The 21819-nt window shown below is 37.7% G+C and overlaps 1 protein-coding gene across 1 annotated transcript in view; it reads left to right on the top strand.

The window, feature by feature from the left end:
- COL1A2 (collagen type I alpha 2 chain) overlaps positions 1-21819 on the top strand; it is a 39342-nt gene that overhangs the window by 1843 nt on the left and 15680 nt on the right. Inside the window, exons 2-30 of the mRNA XM_063921396.1 lie at positions 349-353; positions 1890-1925; positions 2916-2990; positions 4030-4086; positions 4655-4699; positions 7365-7418; positions 7502-7555; positions 8394-8447; positions 9689-9742; positions 10591-10644; positions 11912-11956; positions 12869-12922; positions 13787-13831; positions 14070-14123; positions 15106-15204; positions 15296-15340; positions 15811-15909; positions 16005-16058; positions 16144-16251; positions 16523-16576; positions 16666-16764; positions 17079-17132; positions 17797-17895; positions 18052-18105; positions 18563-18616; positions 18937-18990; positions 19361-19414; positions 20082-20126; positions 20351-20449. Of these exons, the coding sequence (XP_063777466.1) occupies positions 349-353; positions 1890-1925; positions 2916-2990; positions 4030-4086; positions 4655-4699; positions 7365-7418; positions 7502-7555; positions 8394-8447; positions 9689-9742; positions 10591-10644; positions 11912-11956; positions 12869-12922; positions 13787-13831; positions 14070-14123; positions 15106-15204; positions 15296-15340; positions 15811-15909; positions 16005-16058; positions 16144-16251; positions 16523-16576; positions 16666-16764; positions 17079-17132; positions 17797-17895; positions 18052-18105; positions 18563-18616; positions 18937-18990; positions 19361-19414; positions 20082-20126; positions 20351-20449 (1757 nt within the window). The remainder of the gene's footprint in view (positions 1-348; positions 354-1889; positions 1926-2915; positions 2991-4029; positions 4087-4654; positions 4700-7364; positions 7419-7501; positions 7556-8393; positions 8448-9688; positions 9743-10590; positions 10645-11911; positions 11957-12868; positions 12923-13786; positions 13832-14069; positions 14124-15105; positions 15205-15295; positions 15341-15810; positions 15910-16004; positions 16059-16143; positions 16252-16522; positions 16577-16665; positions 16765-17078; positions 17133-17796; positions 17896-18051; positions 18106-18562; positions 18617-18936; positions 18991-19360; positions 19415-20081; positions 20127-20350; positions 20450-21819) is intronic.

A 21819-nucleotide genomic window follows, 5' to 3' on the forward strand; every position in this document is an offset into this window, starting at 1 on the left:
GTTTCACTACTAATGTATTTATAATTATCATTGCAACTATATTCATTATTACCATCTGACCTGATTATAAATTGTCCAATTCATTTATGATTTTAATAGTTATTATTATATATTTGTTATAGTTCTGTGTCTGCTATTTGCTGTTTATTTCACATGGAGGTAAATACATTTCAACAGCAGTTACTAGATAGCAGTGAGACACTATTGGGAAGTAAAGGAGAGAGCCCAGGCTTGATTATCCTTTAATACATGTTTTATCATTGCAAAGCATCATTTAATTTATTTTAATTGATTGTTTTCTTCTTTTTTCTCTCTCCTTATCTCCATCGCTGCATTTCTCCTCTAAAGATGAGGTCAGTACCTTAAACATTTTTTTCCCAATTCCATTTGCTACACTTGTATGTTTTCTTAGCCTAAACCAATGGGGGAGGCTATTTTAAGCCTCAATAGAGGGTAGACTATGGTACATATTGGCTTGCAAGAGGCATGATCACACCCTGACTTCCTGTGAGGGCTGGCTTACCGGTGGGCTTCATTCATATAGAGGGGCAACATGGCCCAGTTGTATAAATCTGATGGGGAGTCTGGAACTGAGCTTAGTCAAATCTCACGTGGATTTATACTACTGGACCATGCGCAGTTTCAGCCAGACGGACTCAGGTGTGGATACAAACTGACAACTGGATGGAAATCATTTACCCCTGTAGCTCAGTTTGAATTTCTTTTCTATTTTTTATTGGTTCCAGAGTCTTCATTTGGGATATATTGAAACAATATGTTGGATATGCTGTATGCTTCCTGTTCTTAGTTGCTATGGGGATTAGTCATATGGAAAAGTCATAAAATGTAATGGAAAGCATCTGTTGGCACAGCCACATTACTACGCATATATGTTACTGGAGTTTGTTGTAGGTTTATTCATTTAGCTTTACTTTTCTGTTATGCTTTCTAGGCTGTTAGGGTGCGTCTTGTGTTTGTATTGATATTATTGTGCTATGAAGAGTAGTAGCAGCAGTAGTTATACAGTGATTGCAAGACAGTTTGGTTATTTGAGAACACACTGAGTGTTGTATTGTCTTTGAAATGATGTATAGCTTCAAGTGTATGTTCTGAGGGTGGAGGAATGCTAGTACCTTTGGGCGACAGGTGTGTGCATACCAAGGCAGCTTCTGGGTACGCTAGGGGGCCTCAGGCCTTACCAGCACTGGGAGATGTCCCAAATGCTTACACTACCATTAATAGTAACATAGGGATCACAATGAACTCTATATCATTACGTCAGCTGATTTTGAACAGGCTGCAATTGAGTGATTCTAACACTACTCATTATATATATATATATATATATATATATATATATACATATATACAAAATATATATATTTAGTTATAAATATATATATATATATATATATATATATACACACACACACTATGTATGTATATATATATATATATATATATTTATACACACACATGTTGTCACATATACCCTTTGCTGCTAATCTAGAATGCCCGTAAACTTTACAATCAGACCAGCCCTTTACATTATGAATAATAAATGCCACATAACTCAGTTACAACAAGTGCATTTGTCTTGGCTGCAGTCTTCCCAGGGCAGTTACAGAAATGTGTGATGAGAAAGGTTATGTTACGATTGTTTATTTGACATTGAGTTTGTAGCGAATCAGTCTTGTTGTAATCTGACAAAGGTTCTGTGAAATGAAGACTTACTCCATGCACGGGAATATTGTCATTATTGAGGTTGTGTATACTGTGCTGCTAATTCAGCATTGTTTGGCTTGGATGGGTGTATTGCTGCTATAGAGGACTGTAATAATTCTAGTGAATGATGTGCGTATACTTACTGAGCATTTCCTCATTAACAGGGCCCCAGAGGACACAAAGGTCCAGAGGGAGATCAGGTAAGGAGTCCCTGCTCTTCTCATATTACACTAGTTATCGCAGCACTCAGCCATTGGGTCTCCATATGCATAAGATTTATTGTCAAGTAGCATATATTCAGCATTTTTTTCTAAAATAAAAAATAATAATAAACTAAAGAAATCATTTTTTTCACCCAGTTTAATAATGACATAAAATAGTCCAACTTTTTTTTATGTAGTTTTGTATCTAAAAGGATCTTTTATGTCATAAAATAGATTGTACAATCAAGTAGGCTAATTCTCCAAATATTATACACATTCATAATGGGCAGTCATCTTCACGGTAGAGGATTGTCTTTTAAGTTTAGTAAGTTGGGTTTTCCATTGTTGATAAATACAGTTTCCCTGAACATATAAGGTAGGAAGGGATGAAGGGTGCTTGGAACATATAGAACAGTATGATGGAACACCATCAAAAGTTGTACCCAATGATTTTACCCAATACAAAAATACAGACCTTCCATTATTGCAATTCTGTGTTCAATCTCTATCGGGGAGATTTATCAAAACTTAGAAAGAGCTATCACAGGGAGAGCTAAAGTACCAACCCATTCGTTTCTGTTATTTTTCTATCACAGCCTGTATAATGACAGGAGATGATTGGTTGGTACTTTATCTCTCCACTTTATCTCTCTCCAAGATTTAATAAATATCCCCCTTAAATGAGTGATCTGAAAATTAAAGAGTGAGAATATAAACTTGTTAGTAAATAAAATTTATGGTGCAGGGTTACAATGAACAGCAGATTCTCAGTGTGGCATGTTGCTGTTCTTACCAGATCTTTCATTTCCAGATGACTGTGCGTAAAGGTAGCATAGCTCAGTATACATAACATATAAGGGCAGAAAAGCAGTATGGGCAGAGAGCTGTACATTACTATACTATAATTTACAGTGTGATTAGTGTAATCTGGTTACACTCATGACCGACAATTACTGATGTGATTATATGTGACTTGGTGTAATGTAGGGACTTCCTGGCAGAGATGGCGCAGATGGACTACCCGGCCCACCAGGCCCCCCTGGACCCCCTGGACTTGGCGGAGTAAGACTTATATATTAATATTTTACAAGTAAATGTAATTGTACAATAATGCCTTTCTTGCCAAATTCTAATCTTCTACTTATTTTACATTATTATGAAGACCCAAAATCCCCATGTGCAGTATATTATATCTGACTTCAGTTAACCTGGAACTTCAACTAATTTTTATTTTAATTAGTTAGTTAGTTAGTTAGCTAGTAAGTTAGTTTCCCAGACTTATTGCAAGCTACTTAGTTATCTAGTTTCCCAGGTTTCTTGCCAGTTAGATATTGTTCTAGTTAATCTGGTTTCTTGCCAGTTTAGTTAGCTAGTTACCCAGATTTCTTGTCAGTTATTTAGTTAGTTATCTAATTACCAAGGTTTTGTATTAGTTAGTTAGTTAGTTAGTTAGTTAATTGTTTGATTGATTGATTGATTGATTGATTGATTGATTGATTGATTGATTAATTAACTGATTAGTTAGTTGGTTAGTTAATCAGGTTACTTGCCAGTTAGTTTGGTTTCTAGTTGCCCAGGTTTATTACCAGTTAGTTATCTAGTTACCATTGTTTCTTGTCAGTTAATTAGTCAGTTAGATAGTTACACATGTTTCTTGTCAGTTAGTTATCTAGTTATCCAGGTTTCTTATTATTTAGTTAGTTAATTAGTTAGATAGCTAGTTACCCAGGTTTCTTGCCAGTTAGTTTTGTTGGATAACGAGATTTTTTGCCTATAAAGAAAGGTAAGTTAACTGAAGTCTGCAGAATTCCCATAATAGTGTTACCTGAGGCAACAAATTAAATTATAATTGTTCTCAACTGAATACTCTAAGATAGTGATATTTACCTTGGATTTATACCGCATAATGCCTCTTTCATTCACATACTGTATTTATGTTGGTGGTATTGGTATGAGGGATGAAAAAGCTGCTATTTTAGTTGCGTTCAAATATCACCTTTTCTCCATGGTGCTTTAAAATAAGAATAATTGGTATAAATGCAAAAATCTCTCTTTAAATAAATTTTTGACATTTGATCCTAACATTTATATATCTTCTCAGAATTTTGCTGCTCAATACGACCCATCCAAAGCAGGTGGTGGTGATATGGGGGCACAGGTGAGTACATCTCTGGACAGTAAAATAACTATATATAGAAGGGATGAGATCTCAGCAGTTTTATACGCTTCATTTAAAGTGCAACTGTCACCTCCTTACATGGAAGAGGCCGTTCTGCAAGGTGATCCGTGATTCAGAATAAAGTAGCCTATCAATTTCCTGGGAACTAGTGGCTTCCTGTGACACGAGGCATTGATGCCAACATGATATTAGGAGATTCCAGAGAATTTATAGGCTGAGTTTTCCAGTGTTCTGCAATTGTCTCCTCCGCTGTATAAAGGTGATGGTTGCACTTACACCTCAGACATTCAATATAGTCAGATAAAAGTATATTTGGGATAAAGTATAATGGGATAATACTGTAGCTGAGAAGCATAAAATACTGATAACTGATGTTATAGAGAGTATGGGCGGCTGCGGCCTATGGAAAGAATGCACAAACTCTCCACTAACAGAGTTGCAGGACCCAGCTGACACTATCATGATAGAGAGGGATAAGGGGTACTCACACATTAACTACACTAAATCATTTAAATAATAATAATAATTAACTTTTTGCATGTTTTAGGGTATAATGGGACCAAGAGGCCCTCCAGGACCATCCGGACCCCCTGTAAGTATATCACTCTGGATCAGACTCACTGATATTTCTAAAGCTTCACTTTTGTATCTGATTGTGTAATTGCTTCATTTGGAACGTGGCCCTGATAAGGGCTGATGTACTGTAGCTGAGATATGGGGTCATGTAGCTCTGACATATGGGGCAATATAAGTATGGAATATGGGGGTGTTGTAGCTCTGACATACAGTACAGGCTGATGTATAGTAGCTCTGGGATATGGGGTGATATACAGTATCTCTGGCGTATAGGGTGATGTAGCTCTGACATATGGGGTGATATAGTCCTGCAATATAGGCTAATGTACAGTAACTCTGAGATATGGGGTGAAATACAGTAGCTCTGGGGTAATGTAGTTATGGACTATGGGGTGATGTAGCTCTGACATACGGGGTGAAATAGCCCTGCAATATAGACTGATGGACAGTAGCGCTGGGATAGGCATGGACTGTGGCACTAAAATAGTCCTGGCATAGGACTGGCCACCAGTGGGTTGCCCATCGATGGTTGCCATTGACTGTGCCATCGGTGATGTCCATCAATGGCACTTAAACCATCTGTAATGAACCATTGATGACTTGCAACACTCAATGGCCACTGCTTGTAGGTGCTGGCCAGGCCTTGGCCTAATAAAAAAAATGGGGGTGGAACTTAGCGGGTAGCCAGGGTGGGTCTAAGCTCCATGCTGATTACAAAAAAATGTATTCGTTTCTACTCAGCCATCGATAGCAGAGAACCATTGGCTCTCTGTGATCAGTGGCAAAACCATCAGTCATTGATAGTTAGCCATCAATCTTTGCCAACTATCGATGGTCAATGGCCATACCTATCCTGGCAGTCTAGAGGTCGCATTAGTGCCTCAGACACGAGCATGCACAAAGAGGGGGCGTGGCCTTGCAGCACGGCCCCGTGTCTCTGTATGCCAGATAACAAAGCAGAGCAATGAGAGGCTGAGCTGTGCGGACAGCCCCTGGTTCTCTGTTTGCCATGCAGCCGAGCAGCACTGCTTGGCCAAGCTTTTAATGTGGACCGGTCTATCAGGCCATCAGTCCTTCTGACATTCACCATTGGCAAATGTCAAGTCTGGCCCTGCTTTGAGATATGGAATGATGTAGCTTTGGGATAAGGTGTGAAATTGCTTTGGGATATCAGGAGATGTAGCTCTGGGATATAAAATTATGTAGCTCTGGGATATAAGGTGATGTACAGTAGCTTTGGGATATAAGATGATGTAGCTTTGGGATATAAGGTGATGTAGCTTTGGGATATAAGATGATGTAGCTCTGGGTTAGAAGATGATGTAGCTCTGGGTTAGAAGATGATGTAGCTCTGGGTTAGAAGATGATGTAGCTCTGGGTTATAAAATGATATAGCTCTGGGATATAAGGTGATGTAGCTTCCATATACTGTATACGATGACATAGTTCTGGGATATAAAATGATGAAGCTCTGGGTTATAAAATGATGTAGCTCTGGGATATAAGATGATATGGCTTTGGGTTATAAGATGATGTAGCTCTAGGATATAAGGTGATGTACAGTAGATTTATGGTATAAGATGATGTAGCTTCTTGATATAAGATGATGTAGCTCTGGGTTATAAGATGATGTAGCTCTGGGTTATAAAATGATATAGCTTTAGGATATAAGGTGATGTAGCTTCCATATACTGTATACGATGACATAGTTCTGGGATATAAAATGATGAAGCTCTGGGTTATAAAATGATGTAGCTCTGGGATATAAGATGATATGGCTTTGGGTTATAAGATGATGTAGCTCTAGGATATAAGGTGATGTACAGTAGATTTATGGTATAAGATGATGTAGCTTCTTGATATAAGATGATGTAGCTCTGGGTTATAAGATGATGTAGCTCTGGGTTATAAAATGATGTAGCTCTGGGATATAAGGTGATGTAGCTTCTTGATATAAGATTACATAGCTCTGGGATATAAGATGATGAAGCTCTGGGTTATATGATGATGTAGCTCTGGGATATAAGATGATGTAGCTCTGGGATATAAGGTGATGTACAGTAGCTTTAGGATATGAGGTGATGTAGCTTCTTGATATAAGATGACGTAGCTCTGGCATATAAGATGATGTAGCTTTGTGATATAAGGTGATGTACAGTAGCTTTAAGATATAAGGTGATGTAGCTTCTTGATATAAGATGATGTACCTCTGGGATATAAGATGATGTAGCTCTGGGATATAAGGTGATATAGCTTTTTCGTTGTAAGATTATGTAGCTCTGGGATATAAAGTGATGTACAGTAGCTTTGGGATATGAGGTGATGTAGCTTCTTGATATAAGATGACGTAGCTCTGGCATATAAGATGATGTAGCTCTGTGATATAAGGTGATGTACAGTAGCTTTAAGATATAAGGTGATGTAGCTTCTTGATATAAGATGATGTAGCTCTGGGATATAAGATGATGTAGCTCTGGGATATAAGGTGATGTAGCTCTGGGATGTAAGATGATGGAGCTCTGGGATATAAGATGATGTAGCTCTGCTATATAAGATGATGAAGCTCTGGGATATAAGGTTATGTAGCTCCAGGGTTTAGGGCAATGCAGTGCTTGGATAAGAGGTGATATAGCTCTGGAATATGATATGATTGACTTGTAATCTTTTATTTTCTCTTGTAGGGTTCTCAAGGTTTTCAAGGAAATGCTGGAGAGCCTGGCGAACCTGGTCAAACTGTAAGAACCCATTAATAGAGCAAAAGTTTCACCAAACTATAAAGTAGATAAACACTGTAACTTATTTCACAATATCATTTTAGGGACCACTAGGCTCCAGAGGCCCTGTTGGACCCGCAGGAAAACAAGGTGAAGATGTAAGTATTGGGGACATAAACATGTAATAACATATTTACCAGGGAAATGGGGAGGGGGGGGGGGGTAGCAATTCACAAGAGTTACATTATAATAAATTATGTATAAAAGAGTGATGTCTTAAGTACTGTCTTCGCTCAAACCATTTTGCAACGCAACAATTTGCCACTTTACTGTACACTATTCAGTGGCAATATCGCCCTCAGAACAATGTGTGGATGGTTGGAATGCTGCCACGCCCCTAAAAAAAATTTCTCCCAAACCCCATTTAGGTGTGCAGGAAAAAGAGCAATAATGTGCTACCACAATTCTAGAGGATATGCGCAAACATCTGAACTGCACATCACCAGTAATTGATGCACCCCCCCCCCTCATTATTATAGAATAATTGTTTCCCGCTCCCATCCTGCATGCAATGCAAACAGATTCCTGCTTCTTGCATCATTATCCTACACTTCCTATGGCAATATAACTATTTATGGAAATGTTGCATACTATTATATCATATCATTATTATTACATACTATTATATCATTATGTAACCCAATAAGACCACTAAATTCAAAACACATCTGTATCCATATACAGTATGTCAAGTTCAAAACCTAATCTGTGCTATAATATGAGAATGACAGTTTAATATGCACAGCGTACAGTATAGCTTTTTGCAGACCATTATGGAGTATAATAATGGTCTCAATTGATTGTAGCTATTTTGCTAGTAAGAGTAATTATATATAAATTTGGCTTTATCAGGTTAACTCACCCTTTAAGATGTCAAAAGAGAAATATTGAGCATTTCTATGTGATTAACACCAAGTTGTTGGATTTGCTGTTTAGGGTCACCCTGGCAAGCCCGGAAGACCTGGTGAGAGAGGCACAGTTGGCGTTCAGGTACGATGGCACCCTACACATGTATTTGGGATTTAACATGTGTCCTGTGCAGGGTTATAAGCAGTGTACTCAGATATTTTACATACTGCATTTCTGGTGCTACTCCTACTTTAAGGTAGTATGATGTTTGGAAATAGGGACTAACAGCTGAGTTGCAATGACAGAATACTTTGATCCACCTTAAAATGACATATCTTGCACACACTGATTGATATGTATCAGCCTTAATATGTGCAGCATATTATAATAATCAGCAGTTAGGCTACCTAAATGCTGGTTACAGTATCTTGTTACCCATAAGTCAGTGTGCTATACCATACATAGTTAGGCTAGCTTAATGCTGGTTACAGTATCTTGTTACCCATATGGCATTGTGCTATACCATACATAGTTTATATTATACAGGTTGAGTATCCCATATCCAAATATTCCGAAATACGGAATATTCCGAAATACGGACTTTTTTGAGTTAGAGTGAGATAGCGAAACCTTTGTTTTTTGATGGCTCAATGTACACAAACTTTGTTTAATACACAAAGTTATTAAAAATATTGTATTAAATGACCTGCAGGCTGTGTGTATAAGGTGTATATGAAACATAAATGAATTGTGTGAATGTACACACATTTTGTTTAAGGCACAAAGTTATAAAAAATATTGGCTAAAACTACCTTCAGGCTGTGTGTATATGCTGTATATGAAACATAAAAGCATTCTGTACTTAGACTTAGGTCCCATCACCATGATATCTCATTATTGTATGTAATTATTCCAAAATACGGAAAAATCCCATATCCAAAATACCTCTGGTCCCAAGCATTTTGAATAAGGGATACTCAACCTGTATATGCAATATAACATGCTTAGTGGCAAGACTCAGGCATAGTATTGTAGTAGATAACTAATATCTAGGTCATGGAGATTAGAAGAAATTATTTGTGTTGTTTAAGATTTATGGAAGCCATAAAGACGTTTCCAAAATGTTGGTATTGGTAGCAAATGGGTATGGTATACAAATCACAAAATGCTTATAAACAAGTAGTTATAAAGATAAGGCAATTTTGAAGATTGTTGGTTTTATGTTAAAACAGAATATGGGGCAAAGAGGGACCAATAATCCTGTTTAGATGTATTTAGGATAAGGCAACACATCACCTGACACAATAGTCCATGTGGCCCCTGATCTTATAACTAACTGCAGATTCTGTTTCTAATAATTTTCCCTCTGATAATTTTTTCAGGGTGCTCGCGGTTTCCCCGGAACTCCTGGTCTCCCCGGATTCAAAGGCATTAGAGTGAGTTCCAGGCTACATATTTCTTAGTGATGAGCGAGGTTCGGTTTTACTCGGTTTTACTCGGTTCTCAAAACGGCATCTTATTGGCTATCCAAAACACGTGACATCCGTGAGCCAATAAGATGCCGTTTTGAGAACCGAGTAAAACCGAGTAAAACCGAATCCGCTCATCACTAATTATTTCTGCTTACTGCGCATGCTGCAATATTATTGGCTATTTGTAACATGTGTTGGGAAGAGAAATTGGACCAGGAGCGAGATGGTCTTATCCAAATATTCCAACATTGGGGTAATTTACACATATATTTAACGCAGAGCATATATTTGGTATGAGCAATTGTGCGTTTTACTGTACAGCGCATATAACGTGCACACGCCCGGTTGCAGTGTCATGTTCTATTTTGCTGACTTCAAAATGTGCAAAAGGTTTCAGAGATCAGTCCGGCTGCGTCTGCTCCATAATTAATTGGACGTCTATAACCTAACGGCATGTAGTAAAATAGCAATAACAATGTCAACAAAAGCACTGTCGGCATGGCCAATGTCAACATCACAATGACGACAGCTAAGAGGTTGCATTGTTAAAATGTGTTGACATTCTCGAAATATCAACATGTGAAATGTCAACATTGTCAATCTGTCGACATATCATACCCAACTTACACCTACCGTGTCAAATGACTAGATCTTCCTTAATCGGCTGCAAAAAACATTCTGTTAATTGCCGGCTGCTGCAGCGGGCGTGTTGGACCATTTCTGTCCGGCTTAATGTATTAGCGATCTTTACTGAACAAAAAGTCTCTTTGCAGTTTGCTATATAAGCTAATTGTCTTTTTCTGTTCTTATAGGGACACTCTGGTGATAACGGTCAAAAGGGATCTACCGGTGCAATTGGTGTCAAGGTAACTGTTTCCTAAATAAGCTTTTTATCATATATCCATAGTCAGATCTAAGGCTCCGTACATACTACTTCTTAACTAATGTGATAATGATTGCATGGTTCCATCAGAACATCCCCCACAAACACACTCACCGACACACAAAAACACACGCACATTGTTCTACTATGTTCACACGATCAGATTTCATGGAAGTTACATTATGCCCTAAATCTCATCAGTCAAGGTCTATTCTTGTGGCATATACTGTAGCTGTGGAGAAAAATTGTACAAAATAAAAGGACATGTCCACTTTCAAACATTCAATTAAATTCAGTGATATGTGTTTGAGAAGATGACAGGCAACATCTGAGCTTTAGTTTAGAAGACCCCACAATTAGAGAATACTAAAGCACTTCGAGGCAAATGCCAATTACCCTGTGACATAATCCTGCTTACATTGGTTTTCTGGGTGACAACTCTAATGTAGTCATAGGGTTGTCCCGTTTGCTCCTTCCACTTCAAAGCTATTCCTGCTACTTTCACTTGTATGCAGGTAATATTCAAACCCTAGTTGGGTCTGAGAATCATGGGATGAGGGACGCCAAGCTATAGAGTTGGGCATTATCACAGTGTATTGTATATAGAGCTGTGATGTCACTGCTGGATCTGCTCAGGGTCACATTTCTTGAGCTTTTACAGATATTTAGTTCAGCATGGAATTACTCTTTAAAAGAGTTTAGACTCAACAACAGTGTCTACATTAACCCGTCCATGCATAGAATCATTATTATACATTATCAGTCTTACAAGATACCTGCATAAGGGATACCTCATACAGTATATTGGTAATAGGCATGCCAGTTGCCTCTAATTTAGAGGGGTAGCCAAGGTTTTTGGAATTGTCCCTTAAATTTCCCTATTTTTTAATGTAAACCAACTGCCCAGTAAAATATCATTTTCTCTGCTTGTTCCAATCAATTCTTACTGTAGTATTGAAATGGCAAAAAAATATTTAATAGTCAAATACAGTAAACATGACACAATGGTACTTTATTACCTGATGTTATTTCCTGGCATTTCACCCAGTTACCTACATTGTATAACTAGGACAGGAAGTGATGTCACTTCCTGTGGCTTTTAAGGCATCTACGTAAACCACATAATATGACTGAGTATTCATCATTAGTCTCTAACTTAAGTTACATTATCCTAATTATAGCATGTATTTACTCATATATGCATTTATTTTTCTATTTATATAGCTAATTTAAGTTTTTGTTTCTTACAGGGTGAAAATGGTGCTAACGGTGAAAACGGTTCTCCAGGCCAGGCTGTAAGTATACATTAGTTAATTTATATTTAGTGGCTGGCTGTAATTGTTCTGGTCTCTTTCATTCATAATGCTGAAAACTGCTTTGTGCTCGCAGGACCATACTAATGATAGTTAGCGATTATGTGGCTATCCACCGTCAGGTGACTTTAACTTCTTGAGTTACGCATTCCTCCCTGCAACCTTTGCAAAGTACTGTATAACGTCCCTTCTTTCTTCCCTTCCCTCTGTGCTGTCCAGCCATGTGTTCCTATAACAGTGAGTTAGTTATGCAGTCTCTGCATATAACCTTAATGTTTTTTTCTTACCACAATTGTTTCCAAAGAACAAAAACAATGCATGGCATTGTTGTGGTTCTATCACAGGTTAATGAAAACAATAACGGCTCCCTTAACATACAGCATAAAATACTAAAAGAAGCCAGGATGGTAAAACATTGCATATAGTAATCTGGCACGTAAAATATACAGTCATTTATAAATCGTTTAGGTAAGCGGATAAACCGGTTATAAAGTTAAGTTAAGTGATACTGTACCTGTCTATTCTCTTGATATCCCACTTATCTTGCTCAAGCGGGCTGAAGGCCATGATGTTCCGTGTCACATAGATGATGCAAATGGAGTCATCCATGCCTGGCACAGGTCCCTTGGACTTCCCCTCCAGTTTCTGATGGAGAGGAGGTCCAGTAAGTAAAGCAAATAGGTACTTATCGTGTTGCCTGGACCTATGGCTACAGTCCGGCCCATGGGGTGCGCCATCTTGGCTGTGGTTTCCCTACTCTGACATTTAGCTCATTAAAGACCAATCAACCAACAAATTTTTGGGTACATAGGCGTATATAGGTTTATCACTCATCATTTCTAACTAATTATGGTGTATAAATGCTTAATGTATCGTTTCTGCTTTATTTCACAGGGTGCTCGTGGTCTCCCTGGTGAGAGAGGTCGCATTGGAGCCTCCGGCCCAGCTGTAAGTGGATCACAAATCCCTACTAATCAATGAGATCATTTACTTAATACACTATAATATACTGCAGGCTAAAATGCTTTTTACCATTAAAAGCACAAGTCATTGGTGCTATTATTTTAAGACTGAAAATTAGTACTAACTACTGATTAAATAACTAGGGTGTCTATAATGCCACCAACATATAATATATAAGTATGTATTTGCACAGTGCATTATAAAGATATTACAGTTAATCTAGATGGTCCATGCAGAAGGTGACATGACTTCTGTACATGTCTTGGAACACCAAAGAAACATTTCATTTAGTACTGTATTGTAATAATGTATTTGCACAAAAGACAATTCAGTTTCAACAACGTAATTAACAGTATATTATACAAGGGAAAGATGTTAAAGTATACATTTTAAAGATTTTTTTTTAAATCTAATATTTACATTTGGTGTAAATATATAACTTTCTCTAGGTAGTTCCTCTAATTATGTATTGCATTGTTATTTCAATTGATATTTAAATATAAAAAGCCAATGTAGATTATATGATTGAGGAAGGATAGTGTAGCTCTGCCATTATTTACTAAGCCACACAGATACAGTGTCTATCAAGACATCAATGCGTTGTACTTTCAATAGATATATTGCATCATTAATATAATAAATAGAGGTGTCACACATACAGTATATACACACACATATATAAAATCACAATCTTGCACTAAAACACTATGACCCTAGTGATCCTAAAATAAATCATCTAAAATATTTATACACTTTTTTTTATCATGGGTTTTATAGACATTAAGATTTAGGTGTAATATGCATTTATTATTGCACTGTATGAGTAACATGTACATTTTATGTTATTAGGGTGCTCGCGGTAGTGATGGCAGCTCTGGCCCAGTTGGTCCAGCTGTAAGTATATGCTTATTATATTTTAGAACAGTTTTACATACATTATATATTGGGTTTGACAATAATTATATAGTTTAAAATGCTTTTATGAAATGTAGATGGATTAAAAGAATGGACTTTAAAATTGTAAAATCTTGTTGTATAATATTAGATCTAGGTGGAGTTCTAGATTAAAACTGTTTAAGAAAAAAAAAGTAAATTTTACTGATCCTTAATTAGTTTGTTTGTGGCATTTCAGGGTCCAATCGGTTCTGGTGGTGCTCCTGGTCTTCCCGGTGCTCCTGGTGCTAAAGTAAGTTGCTCAATTCAGTCTATAAGTAAGTTACACAACAGTAGCGTTACATTGTGGTTACAGTGATAAATGCTTATTATTCCCCGAGATGGACAATTTTGTTCTACAAATATGTTACAATTTTAAAATACAGACACTTAATAATATTGCAAACATAAATCATGATGATTTACAGGTCAAAAAAAATTAAATTCAAATTCAAAAAGTTAATTTAACTTCCTATAGGGTTATTGCACCAATTTAGTTTCATTTTACTTCTAATTTTTTTGGGAGGCTCAAATATTCCATTTTAGCATTTATTATGAATCTGATATTTGTTTTAATCATTAATGTAGTATATTTATTGCGTTATTTAATAATACAGTGCTCGGTGTAGAATTAGACTGTAACCAGTAACAACCAACCTGATCTTTAATTTCCTTTATGACTGCTGTATGTTCTAAGCGCCTAGCACATTATTATTAAATAAGCCCCTAAACTTGGACAATTCAGAATTGCAAATAATATGGCCCAGATATAATAAAGTCAGAGTTCGGCGGCTGTGCGGGATGCAGCCCGAAATCCGACGTATTTTTAAAGGGGCAATCGTGTAGAAGGCTAAACCATGTCTTGTACATGATTGCCCCTTTAAAAAATATGTCAGATTTCGGCCGATATCCCGCACAGCAAAACTCAGACTTCATTACATCTTGCGCTATATTTTTCTACTATTCTAGTTCTTTCCGATTTCTGTTTTCATGTATTTACACGACTAATGATTTACTTCTTGTATCAAGTTGCTTCTTACATTGAGGCCGGAACCTTGAGTCTCATGGAATACAGCCTATCAATTTCACTAATGTGACATCACTGTGATTTGGTGACGCCACTATCACGAATTGATAGGCTGCGTTCTTTATATGTTCAACCCACAAGGTTGTTTACTGCCGTTGCCATGTCTGTTTTTACATTCAGTAACAAATATTATTGTTTACTCACTAAGGGCGAAGTAGGATCCTCAGGAAACAATGGTCCAATTGGTGCTGCTGGTGGAAGAGGCGAGCCTGGACCCCCTGGTTCTCTGGGACCAGTCGGACCCGCTGTAAGTGACAAGGATTCTACAAAGAAGTTTGCACATGTAGATAACAGTTTGGCCTGATAAACATTTTATATGTTTTTAATGTTTTTTATAGGGCAATCCTGGTTCTAATGGTGTGAATGGAGCTAAAGGTGCAGCTGTAAGTATCCATTTTCCCAGATTATTTTAACCAAGTCCTGTTTTCATCTGAAAAAAATATGTATATTAATGGGAAATTAATTCTAGTTCCCGGTTTTCCAAACATAAAACATTGCATGTATTTATAAGCCATTGATTTGCAATCACAAAGCTCCACAATGCATTTCACCATGAGGAGCACTGATCCTCATAACTACTGCATGTATGCTTCTTAATCTCTAAGTGTGGAATTTATAGTTTTCTTTGTTCCATCATTTTATGTGTTTAGTTCCTTTCAGTTAATCCCAGTAAAGAGTCAGTATTAACTTCTGAGATAACCATTGTATGGGGATAAAGGATTGATGTGAAGTTGTGGAGAGGAGAGTGGGAGAGGGGCTGCAGGAGCAACTAACTGAGAAAGATGACTTCACATTGTTTTATACTGTATTTTTCCATACATGCCATGAATTCTGTGATCCTATGTCATTTCAGGGTCTTCCTGGTGTATCTGGTGCCCCTGGCCTGCCTGGAGCTCGTGGTATTCCTGGACCTCCTGGTCCTGCTGGTCCATCTGGTGGTAGAGGTCTTGCTGTAAGTTAAACAATTGTAGCAAACTGCTCAATGTATAATGTGTGAAATGTCCTACTTTAAAAGTATCCAAACTAATGATGAAACCTCTATCACAGGGAGACCCTGGTGTAGCTGGTGGAAAAGGAGACACTGGAGCTAAGGGCGAGCCTGTAAGTATCACTAGTTATCTCAATTAGATTTAATTATGTACAGTAGCTTGTTCTGTTTCTCATCCAAGTTTATTTTTCTGCACAGGGTATTTCTGGTCCTGCTGGTTCTGCTGGTCCTCATGGAGAAGAAGGAAAGAGAGGACCCAACGGAGAAGCTGGAGCATCTGGCCCCCCTGGAAGTGCTGGAATTAGAGTATGTGTGCTACAACTTTTCCTTACTGCATAACTTTTGGGTATCGATGGTTGGGGTATCAAGGAATTCTATAACATTCAACAGTCTCATTCCGGATGTCGAATTACAGTAGACCATGGGCGGGGGTGTCTTCATGTTTTTTTAAACAGAAATTCCTATCGACTGTGTTTTTCAATATTAGCAAAGTTGTCTGAAGTTATTGTTCAGCATAAGTTTATGATCTAAGAAGTGTTGCTCTCCATTTCCTAATTGGTATTTTTTGCTATTGTAGGGTGTTCCTGGAACTCGTGGTCTGCCTGGACCTGACGGTAGAGCTGGTGGATCTGTAAGTTGGTTCAGTAGAATGTTATGTTATCTGCTACAACTTTTTTAACTGCTGAAACAGATTTTCACCCTTATTTTTACCTTCGATAGGGTGCACCTGGTAACCGTGGTGCTTCTGGTCCTTCTGGAGTAAGAGGCGCTAATGGAGATGCTGGTCGCCCAGGAGAGGCTGGACTTCTTGGTGCAAGAGTAAGCAAATCTCTCTATAACTTAAGAAGTAAACAGTATTAACGTACACAAGTTTACAATTGAAAACATAACACAGATGCATCGTTCCATCTAATATAACATGGGTGCGTCTGCATCTATGCAAAAGAGATCTTTAATGCATTTTCCATCCTTCTTTTTATTAAGACATAATTAATCAAAATGACTGAACTTCAAATTTGTGATTTATTCATATTTTGTAATATCATGAAGTATAATGATTTACTGTTGAAATAACCATCATTTTGATACTTAATGTTTAAAGGAACTTTTGCTAAACAAATATTATTTTTTAGGGTCTTCCTGGTTTCTCTGGAAGCACTGGCCCTGCTGGAAAAGAAGGTCCTGCTGTAAGTCTTGTTTTCTTTAACAGGACTTTTACACGTACAGTATTGTTATAATTCAGCATTTGTTGTTGTTTTTTGTTTTTTTAAACCAGTCATTGATTGGGTGATGGCAATAGGAATATTGTCTAGTGGCTAGATTTTCTAATGTTGGATTTAATACTCAGATAAAACGCCAAATACACAGCTTTATTTTGTATAAAGCATCAACAAGAAAATAAAAGTTGTGTTGTGGGAAGGCCTTACTATACGACACATAGGATACCATAATAGACACGCACATTTTACTTGGCTGCTATGGAGTTTGCAGTTAGAATTTGCCAGTAGGTATAGCAGGCCCAGCCAACAAGGGGCAGGTGTAGAACTGACACTTTTGAGTCAATTTAATTTTCTTCCATCAGCAAATTAATATAAACTGAAGGAATGAGAGAAAACGATTGATATTATCCAGAGAGGGAATATTTATTCTGCTGGTTAGAACCGAGCTTATGTCACCATAGTTTTTGGCTAAGGCGTAGTTATGTTATCTACAGCCAGACCAAATCTTAAACACTAGTTGAAATCAGGGTTGCATTTCTTAATAAATATATCCTCTGCAATCTATAGCCAATTATATCATTACATGTAACCTTTTTGTACTGTGAATTAACCTCTTTGCTTTATCTTCCAGGGTCCCCAAGGTATTGAGGGTCGTTCCGGTGCTGCTGGTCCAGCTGGCGCTAGAGGTGAACCTGGCAGCATTGGATTCCCTGGACCCAAAGGTCCAAATGTAAGTACAGTCTGTAAACCTGCTGCCCAGCTTGGGCAGAAACAAAAAGAAACGTCTGTAGTTGACCCCTAGATAAGGGTCAAACCTGGCAGTCTAAGGCACAAGTTGGTCACTGGCAATACTTCTGTTGATGCTATTGATCTATTCATCTTTTAGGGTGAACCTGGCAAGAATGGAGAAAAAGGAAACCAAGGTTCTGCAGGAAACAGAGTAAGTATGATGTATGCTCATGTGCTGTAGGTAGAGAACATTAATTTAGACTGGTGAAGATACCTGGAACTAGAGACTTGTATACTTACAGATGGGGTAGAGTTTAGTGCAGTGGAGTGCAGCATAGATATCATCTACAATATATTAATTTTAATAGGAAAGATGAAGTAACTGGCTTACTAATTATTGCCAATTGATGAGCTAGGTGAGTGAAAATCTTCAATAAAAAACACTCCTAAGGATATTATTTAAAGGCCATAAATCAACGTATGTTATTGTCACTTGTGCCCCACTATATATCTCTTTATTTATAGGTTAAAGTATCCAAGTGTGTACATTGTATTACAGGTTAAAGTTCAGTGTCCTACTAGTAAAGCTTATTTTTTATAACGGGATGAAAATCTAATGTGTTCATTGGCTTTTAAATCATTGTGTAATTTTTAATGTTTGTTTCCAGGGAGCTCCTGGTCCAGATGGAAACAACGGTGCACAAGGTCCCCCAGGTCTTGCCGTAAGTAATTCTAATTGTAACATTTATTATGAGAGCGCAAGTATCCATTGCACACTGTTGGGGCAAACGGTTTTGTGTGCTGAACTATGGCATGGTCTTTAGAACGCGGATCGGAAATTCACCCAATGACATTATTGTTGCTGACCCCTGGTAAATTGATACCCTGCATTCTTATGGGTAATAGTTCAGCTCACAGAATGGCCTGTCCGCACTGTGTATAGGGGGTTGATACACTTTTGACACAGAGGTGCTAAAATAGTATTGTAATAAAAACCATCTTGCCTGAAATCTAATATATATTCTCTGTGACTGATCCATAGGGTAATCAAGGAGAGAAAGGAGAACAAGGTCCATCTGGTGCCCCAGGTTTCCAGGTAAGATTTCACATGACTCCTTCGACACCAATACACAATACAGAGGAGCATTGTAGACATAAATCTAATCGTTGTTTCTATACGGTATTACACACGTCACAACACAATGTGCTGTGTCCTGTGTGTACGCACTTTCCACAGATACAATTTTGATGAGCAGAATTTTTTTATTATGACTAAGTGCTAAATTCCAGATTGCAATTGACCTAAACATAAATCAGCATTGGAAATTATTTTGGTGTTAATCTGTTAAATAGTTATGATGTATATGAATACATATAGAACAGTGCCCTAAAAAATATCCTATACTGTACATTTGTTCTCTAATATAAATGCATTTGTCTAATAAAGTTACATTCTGTTTTATTAGGGTCTGCCAGGTCCCGGCGGTCCTCCAGGAGAAGTTGGCAAACCCGGTGAAAGAGTAAGTAGGCAGTTTGCTGGTTGTAATAATTAGCTGTTAGATATTGAGAGTGACAGACTGGTCTTAGTGGATCGATGTTTGGCAACTGGGGCCACTTGCAGCTCTCCATGGAGTCCTGTGTGGCCCTTCCCAAAGTCTGTTCCTGTTACTAGAGTCTTTGATATCCGAATTCAGTGTGGTCACTAGTCTATGTAGTAGGTTGGATGGTGATGTCTACCGGCATGACCTACGTTTTTGGGAAGCATGCGGTTTCGGAAGCATGTGGTTAATCTGATAATCAAAAAGTGGCCTCTACCACAACAGGTTATGTTAGGGCTCCTTTGAATCTACGTGATCTAATTCCTCAGTCCATAAACTCCGCCTCATACTTTCTCCTAAGTAAGGAGCCTATTCCAACTTGTCCTGGTAACATGGTTTCATCAATAGTTTTTTACTGCGTAAGAACTAGTTATGAGAGTTATAGATTTTCAGTTTTAAAAAAGGAATTGCCAGGACATAGTTTTAAATACAGGCCCCATATGCTGTCCATCACACATGCACATTGACCAAACCTTCTATGTTTGTCCAAACTGGTATTATGCAGGACATTCCCTGTCAAAATCTAGTAACTTATTTATTCTGTGAACTTCATAAAAGCTTAAACAGTACGTCTTCTTGTTTTCTCTAGGGTAGCCCTGGTGACTTTGGTCCTTCTGGTATTGCTGGAGTAAGAGTAAGTATTACTTTGGATAAATAGTATGTAAATTATTGTCCTTGAGCACTCCATCACAAGTTCTGGATGTCCCCTTTGATTAAGCCATTATTATTTTGTGTTTCATTTAATTAGTTTAACTGTAAGATCTCTGTGGACATCTAGCCTTGTGTTTGGTTGGAACGTTCTGCCTGTATCATTGTGCACAGTGTGGTGTTAATACTATTAAATGACTTCCTTTTTAGGGTGAACGTGGTGCTCCCGGCGAGAGTGGAGGACTTGGTCCCCATGGAGCTCTTGGACCTCGCGGACCATCTGGTGCTCCTGGTCCTGATGGAAACAAGGTACTTTTACCATTCTCATGTACTTATATAAATACACAGTAGACACAACACTGGTATGTTACTTTTAGGGCGGCACGGTCATTCAGCAGAATTAATCCACTAGTAATAACAAATAATACTCGCTTGATATTACTTGTAGTACAGTAAAAATGTAAAATTCTTATTAATAATCACATATTATCAATTGCAGACCATTACATTATTTAGTCAAATAATAATGCCCTTAAATATAATAATTCTCATAAGCAATTGCTACTAATTTATTAATGTGCATTGTTACATGTAGTCATGTTAAATTATTTTTTGATTATTATCAATGATTATTTATAAAGTACTAACATATTACGAAGCAGTGTACATTGAGGGAATCGTGATTGAAATAAATTCATGCTATAAAATAAAATGTACAGTAAATATGACTCTGCCCATAGAAGATTACACTGTGAGGGTGTGGGGAGCACTTGATGCATAAGGATGAGGGATGACAAATATAGCTGGTTATGGGCAAAGTGTAAATGACTACTGCACAGCAGAGTAAAAGTGGAGAAGAGGGAGAGGACCATTTAAAGATATTGTAGGTTATGGAGACTCTGGTAATGCTGGTTAGAGAGTTACATAAATAGGGAGCCCCTAGTGGTCAAGCATGGTATAAGCTGATGAGAGGGGAAGGCAATAGGTAGCCACTTGAGGATGCTCCAAAGCAAGGTCCAGCAATTAAAATAATGTTCTGAAGATAATGGGAAGACAATAGAAGAACTGAAATAATGTATATGGTGCTAATGAGTGATTATCATGTGGTAAAACTCAATTATCATAAACCATCAGGAGATAATACTCACTGATTATTGGTATTACTCATTGGTTAGTGTATAAATGCTACGCTTTGGGGGTTATCCAATTGCCGGCCAATTAGCCCTGATGCCGCATGCTCCTCCCCCCGATGCCGGCACCCGAAGCATAATCCACGATAAGCGTGCGCCAGAGTTGCGATAAACATGGGATTGAGGACTTATCCCTGATCCCATGTGTTTTTGTGCGATCGTGGGTCCAATACCGGCAGATCAAAACGGCCTCTAACCGGATACCGTGATAATGACCATCAGTCATTAATTGAGATATCCGGACGTTTTGATCACCTAAAACGGCATCTGGGCTAATTGGATACCCCCTTTTGTTTGGTTAAACTTCAAATTCATCATGTAATACTTCTCACTGGCAATTATGTGGTAACACTCAAAGATTATCATTATATGCTTACAATTGTAAGATAATACTCATTGATAATCCTCGCGTAGTAATGCTCAATGATAATTACTTGGTAATACTCATTTATCACCATGACATAATACTCATTCACAATCATATTGTAA

This window comes from Pseudophryne corroboree, chromosome 5, assembly GCF_028390025.1.
Source record: "Pseudophryne corroboree isolate aPseCor3 chromosome 5, aPseCor3.hap2, whole genome shotgun sequence".
Lineage (NCBI taxonomy): Eukaryota > Metazoa > Chordata > Amphibia > Anura > Myobatrachidae > Pseudophryne > Pseudophryne corroboree.